Genomic DNA, 7136 nt, shown 5'->3' with positions numbered 1-7136 from the left:
AAAAAAAAAAAAAAAAAAAAAAAAAGCATAAATGTTTTAAATCCCCCACTCCCCGTGAGCACGCACATACAAAGCAAACACGCGTCAGATGCGCCTACGTGCAAAAACGTAAATTGCGCCACACGTGTTATATATCGTCGCAAGCGTCAGAATGAGAGCAATAATTCTAGGCTCATCAATCACTGTTAACCCTAAACTGATGAGCAGTAAGGGAGTTTAAAGCGTCGCCTATGGAAAATGTTTCGTTATTACTTACCGATAACGGGATTTGTAGGAATCTTCCAGGACAGCAACATGAGATGATTGGCTCCAATAGGAAACAATTAAAAAAACAGTTAAATACCCTCCCACCCCCTCATACCTCAGTTGCGATAAAAGTATACTACCTCCATCAAATCCGAAGGAAAAATATACACACTCCTCAACAACCATAGGTAATACACAAACAGGGTGGGAAGTAGACTTGCTGTCCTGGAAGATTCCTAGAAACCCCGTTATTGGTAAGTAATAACGAAACATTTCTCCAATCATCTTCCAGGCCAGCAACCTGAGAGGATAACCAAGCACTCCCCCAGCAAGCCTACCATCTTAGGGTGGGACCACTGCTTAAAAGCACCTTTCGGCCAAACGAGAGGTCCTGCTGCGACAGTACGTCAACCTGATGTTTTACGAAGGTATCCTGTTGCGACCAGACTGCTGCCTTGCAAATCTGGTCCACCGATGCGCCAGCTTTATCTGCCCAAGATGTTGCCAGATCTGGTGGAATGTGCTTTAATGGAGGGAGGAACTTCCTTACCTTCTGAACCACCTGGCCAAGGAGGCTTTAGAGGCTGGCAGCCCGTTATGGAGTCCGCCAAACAGATGACAAAATCTCCTAAAAGATCTAAAAGCTTCCAAAAACTGAAGCAAACTCCTTCAAACATCCAAAGTATTAAAGGTCTGTTCCCTGGGATTCTTAGGGGCATCGCAGAAATAGGGAAGCACAAATCTCCTGTGACCGATGAAATTGGGTAGCTAACTTAGGCAAGTACAGAGGATCTAGCTTCAAAATCACCCTGGCAGGATAATTAAATAGGGCTCCCTGATAGAAATCGCCTGTAGATCCAACCCTTCTAGCAGAAGAGATAGCTAAAAGAAAAGCAAAGCAATTTTCATAGACAACCACTTAATGTGGGCCTCCCTTATTGGCTCAAAGGGTGGCTTAGAAAGGCACTCCAACACCAAGGATACATCCCACGGAGGGAACGACTTATCCCTCAATGGACGGGCACGATATGCAGCAACCAAAAATTGTTTCACCAATTGCTCCTCTGAAAATGTCAGATCCAAAAATACAGACAGGGCCGAAAGCTGGACCCTCAGAGTACTGACTGCCAACTTTCTATCCAGGCCGTCCTTTAAAAATTGCAAAAGGGCAGAAACCGAAGATGAAGCACCACTCTTGTGCCCACACTATAATGAAAACAACTCTCCAGACCTTGCTATAAATTTTTCTGGTCACTAATTTTCTGCTGGACAACAGGGTTTCAATCACCCTAGCCGAACAGCCTTTCATTTGCAACAGCCGCCTCACAAGAGCCAGGCCGCCAAATGAAAGAATTCCGGATCCGGATGCAGCACCGGCCTTTGCCCCAACAGATCCCTCCGTGGAGGCAGGATGCATGGGGGCTGACCGACCCTGTAGCTGCGAGAACCACGCTCTTGGGCCACCAAAAACAGGACACAGACTGACCTTGCCAGTTCCTGGAGTAAACGAGGAAGCAGGATCAGTGGAGGGAAAGCATAGCCCAGACCGAAATGCCAGCTCTGAGCCAGAGCAACCACTCCCTTGGACCCTGGTTCCCTGCAAAGGGGAAAGAATGCTGGCACCTTTTTGTTGCGACTGCTCGCGAACAAGTAGTCTTCCGGCTGTCCCCACCGGCCTACAATCTGAGCAAATACCTCTTGGTGATTGATATAAGCCCCCTTGGAGGAATGGTCCGAAAAACCTGAATCTCCTTCCCGGCTAAGCGTACCTGAAACGCCCTAAATGCGTCCCTTACAGCTGACAGTTCTCGGAGATTGGAAGAAGCGACCGAGAGACTCCGAGGCCATGCCCCCTGAGCCTGCAACACAAACATGTGAGCTCCCCAGCCCCAAGAACTGGCACCCATGGTGACATGAACGGGATTCGCCTGACCCCACAACCCGCCTTCCAGCAGCCTGTCTTCTGACATCACCAAGCGAGAGACTCTCGCACCTCCCCTGGAAGCTGAACCCTCTGCTCTAAAGATGCCCTTGTCCTGTCCCATTGTGATGGAACACATGAAGACATCTGGAATGGAACTAAGCCCAATTCAGAGCCGGGATCGAGGAGGTCACGACACCCAAGAGCCGCATGATCTCCCTTACAGTCAAGTATACTGAGGAAAGCGCCTTCTGGACAAAGCCCAGAATCATTTGCACCTTTTCCATTGTCAGGAACAACTTCCCTCCCACAGAGTCTGTTATGTAGCCGAGAAAAAACTGCCGACTGGTGCGGAACTAGGCAGGACTTCTCCTGATTCACAATCCAACCCAGACCGGTCAGTAACACCTGAACCCTCCCTAGGTTGGCCAGGACCACCCCCATTGAAGGGCCGTAGATAACATGTCGTCCAAATACGGTATCAGGTAAATGCCTTGTAGGCGCAAAAAAACTACTGGTTCTGCCAGGAACTCTGTAAAAATCCTGGTGGAAGAGGAAAGCCCGAAACGGCCAATGCATCATCCCCCGCTCTGTCCGAATTGCGATGTGGAGAAACTTCTGGTGTTGACAGATGAGTACGTTATTAAAGGCATGCGTCTTTCAAGTCCAGGGTGACCATAAATATAGACTTTTGGAGAATTCTCCGAACTGAATAAAGACTCTCCATTCTGAAACGTTTGAAAGTCAGGAACTTATTTCAACCCCTTCAAATTCAAGATCATTCTGAACTTGCCCGACGGCTTTGGCACTAGGAACCGATGGGAAAAAAACCCCTGAAAAACTGCTGTTCCCCTGGAACTAGAATAATCACACCCTGTGAGGCCAACTGCATTATGCAATCCCTCAACGCCTGCCCCCTCACTGCTTCCCAAAAGGTTTAGGGGGCTGGGCCAGAAACTCTAAACGATCACCCCCCCCCCCCCCCCCCCGCACACAAAAACACATTTATACAATGAAGAGTTTATTAATGTTTTTGCCTACGATTTTCGGGGCCGAAAACCTAAAAGGACCCCCCCCCCCCCCCCCAGGAGATCTAAGACAAGGGGGCTGCATGCAATTTCTTCCCAATGAGAAACAAAAAGGGAAAGCCTTCCTCCTACCTTTGCGACGGCGTCACATGGTATTTGTTTGTTGCCTCAGGAGCTGAGAACAGCAAACCCCCCTTGGGCTTGTTCTCATTACAGGGCCAGCCCCGCTTTTGAAACTGGGGCCTATTAGTCTGTTTCCTCTGCTCCTGTGAGGGACGAAACTTCAAAAAGGTATAGAACAAAGTTTGGACTTAGAGGGAATGTCTCCTTCCCAGGTTTTTAGCCAGATCGCTCACCTAGCAGAATTCACAAGGGCCCCAGACCTTGCCGCTGCCCTAGCACTCTCCACGGAAGCATCTGCCAAAAGGCCACTGCCTTCCCTAAGGCCGCTAGAGATCCCTATATAGGCGATCCTGAACCGAGGATAGGTGCCTTAGGTGGATCAGGGATTTGCTCTGTGGCGTAGATGGCCTGTAATAGGGACTCCAAAAACTCTAATGGGAACAGATGCCGTGAAGGGCGAGAATCTCCCCCTTCTTCCCAGGAACTCTGAGTTGGAAAATGAATCCGAAACTCTGGCTTCTACCTTGCTGCTTGCAGACTGAGCAAGTGACAAGTCTCCCAGCTGTACCCCTGAAAACTTGGGGCAATCAGTGGAACAGAGGAGGCAGGCACCACCTCCGCCACAACCGGTTTACACGACTGGTCTTCAGCAGCTCAGTGTTCATAGAATCAAAAATGGTCTTCACCAAGATTCAGCCACCAAAAACTTATGTAAGCATATTTCCATATTTCACAAAACTGCTTAACCCAAACTAAGGGGAGTTTAACAGTTACCGCAACGGTTTCGATACAGTTTGGCAGCTGGGGCAACCAGAAGAACCCAGGGATGTGGCTTTCTCTGTAGAAGGATCCTAGGCCAAAAACAAAAAAAGAAAACAATGTCAAAACATGCCCAACACTCATCCCAGCGTTCATGCCACCATGCTGTCTCAGGCCGAGCAACCGGACTCACCGCACCCCTGGCCTTGGAGGCAACAGCCGGCTTGACCTGATCCGGATGGTAGCGCAGCTTTCTCCCCCTCAAATGTCCCGAGATGTACTGCACAGCACGAAGCGGCGCCCCAGCATGTGAAAAGCAGAGAAGGGCGCAGCGGAAGCAACACCGCAGCGGCAGCCGGAAATTACGTCAGTGCCGCCTGGAACGCACCACCCCCTTGTGTTCCACCACCGGATTCCCACCAGCCCCACTCGTGCAGCCTACCTGTAGGCTGCCGAAGCTGTCGGACTTGGCACCATTGCCGGGGAGCTTCAGGCCTTTTCCTCCCTGCTGGAAGAAGCGAACCTGGGAATGAAGAGGAAACTCCAACACAGCAAGGCGACCAGCAACAGCGGAGCGGTACACAGCTGCACAGAGGGGAGACCAGCGACCACAAGGCCGACCGGTCAGGAAGAAAAGAACAAACGTGACGAAGGTTCCTGGACGGTAGAAAACACAAAAAAACTGAGGTATGAGGGGGTGGGAGGGTATTTAACTGTTTAAATTGTGTTTCCTGTTGGAGGAGCCAATCTCAGGTTGCTGGCCTGGAAGACGATTGGAGAAATTTCGGTTATTGTAGTTTCTTGCGGTTTCACGAACGCACGCAATTTTAAGGCTCGACATGTTTGGTATCTATTTACCCGGCGTGACCCAGTCTTATATTTTACAAAAATACGGTGCAACAAAGTGCAACTAGCATCTTAATATTCTACAGGGCCTCTGCTTTCAGAAAATATATAATTGTTTGGGGGTTTGAAGCAGTTTTCTAGCCAAAAATTCTGATTTTATTATGGTGTGCGCAAATGCAAGAAATGGCTTCGAGCAGCAAGTGGTTAATGAGGAAAAAAAAAGAATTTAAACAACTCTAGTATCAGGCTGCAACATAACTGAAAAAGTGAAGGGGGGTCTGAATACATTTTATGTATAAAAATAAATCTTACATTCTGATGGTCTGTACGCGATTTGGAATTCTCCACACAGTTACCATTAAAGACACCCAATCTTGTTCCTTTAAAGGTAGTTTGTTGACATTCTCTTTAGTTTTTTGATATGCAAGAAGGGATTGAACAGCTTTGGTAACCTGGGGGAAAAATAAAATAAAATTATATATAACATTCAAAGCAAAGAGTGAATACAAATGCACACACCACTTTCCATTGATTTCTTACAATCTTAACTTATTTTCTTGATTACACTTTCACCATTTGAACTTTGTGTATGCCCATTACATGCAAGCCAAATAAAAATCCATTTTAAATTCCAGGTGGTAATGCAACAAAAAATAAAACTGCCAAGGGGGTGCAAGCCACTGTACATGTAGGATGCACAAACTGATTGTATGACCGTTGCATCAACAGCCACTATAGCACAGCAGTCCTGAAACTGAATAATGCTATACTTGGACCTGCTTGCTGGCTAGACAGGCTTGTGTGGCAATGGCTGCACCATCTGTAAGCTGCTGTATTTCCACAGTCCATATGACATCTCACAATCCAGAGCTAGCAAGGATGGAACTTTTGGCTGATCTTTAAAATGATCTTTTGACTGTTCTGCCTTCCCAGTCTAAGCATTGAAAGGGTGATCTCTGTAACTTACAGTTGTGATGAGATGGCAATAACTCCCGATCTTAGTGAGTTTGCAGATAGTCCACCAGCCGCCATTATGCATTTAAAGGACATGTGCATCATCCCCAGAAAATGCTGGGGGCGATGCTCACTGCCCCTCCAGACAGGAATATAAAACAACTTTATGCTCTTCACAGAGACAATGATTCTTCAATTCTTATTTTAAACCGAAAAAGCTCAATGATTTTGAAGGATCATTTTTAACAAAAGGAAAAAAAAAGTGCAGAAAAGATGTTACGTAAAAGACAAAAAACAAAAAAAGGGAACAAGAATCAAATTTAAAGTCCTCGGTTTTATGGGTTCCAGCAGAGTAAGTCAATGAAAAATATGGATCTATGACTAGCTCTTACAAAAAAAAAGTCTATTGGCAGATGTGCTTTTCTTGGTAAAGGAAAGAGCGCCAGCTACTTTGTATAGCAGCTTTTTGTGGATCTTCTAATGGGAGTCACTGAGCCAGCCCCCACCCAATCAAAAAAAAAAAAGACTAGGAGTGAGAGATAGCAGAAACTCTACGATTTCACCGGGCACACCCATAATGTCAGTTTCTTAAATTACCATATTTGCCGGCGTATAAGACTGGTTTTGAGACCTTGAAACATCCCCCGAAAATCGGGGGTCGTCTTATACGCCAGGTACATACGGAAGGATAAGGTATACTGCATGTAGCTTCGGCTACATACAGTATACCGCGCTGAGCCAATCATGGCAGGCTTTGTATTATGAATACAAAGCCTGTATTCATTAATACAAAGCCTGCCGTGATTGACTCAGTGGAAGACTGAGGACACAGCGGGGATCGTGGACAAGGTAAGAAACTGTAATCCCGAGTGTGGCTCGGGGTTAATTTTCAGTACCATAAGCGGTAACCCTGAGCCACACTCGGGATTACAGTGGGTGCATTTAAACATTTTGGGCAATACTCGTCTTATATAACAAGTATAGGCCAAAACCTATATTTTAAACACAAAAAGTAGGGGGTCGTCTTATACGCCAGCAAATACGCTAAGCCATATTTTTAATTCTACCACATGCTTCGATCTAATAAACCATAGATTGTAAATGATTAAGAAAAAAAAAAATCCGCTTTTTATACATTCCAGATTTTACATACCTAATGGCAACTGGAAGTGGATGAGATATTAGGCAGGAAGTGAACATTTTATTCCCTAAGTTGTGTTGGAAGCAGAAAATAAAAAAAAGAGCAAGTGTAAGGATTT

General features: G+C 46.4%; 1 protein-coding gene across 1 annotated transcript in view; it reads right to left on the bottom strand.

The window, feature by feature from the left end:
- RSL1D1 (ribosomal L1 domain containing 1) overlaps positions 1–7136 on the bottom strand; it is a gene marked incomplete at its 3' end in the record, with an annotated part of 90664 nt that overhangs the window by 63234 nt on the left and 20294 nt on the right. The window contains exon 5 of the mRNA XM_018574280.1: positions 5236–5375. Within this exon, the coding sequence (XP_018429782.1) occupies positions 5236–5375 (140 nt within the window). The remainder of the gene's footprint in view (positions 1–5235; positions 5376–7136) is intronic.

The sequence above is a fragment of the Nanorana parkeri genome, unplaced genomic scaffold (assembly GCF_000935625.1).
Source record: "Nanorana parkeri isolate BGI_ZX_2015 unplaced genomic scaffold, ASM93562v1 scaffold2857, whole genome shotgun sequence".
NCBI classification, from domain to species: Eukaryota; Metazoa; Chordata; class Amphibia; order Anura; family Dicroglossidae; genus Nanorana; species Nanorana parkeri.
Note: the sequence above shows the minus strand (reverse complement) of the source record. Positions and strands in the feature narration are given on the sequence as shown.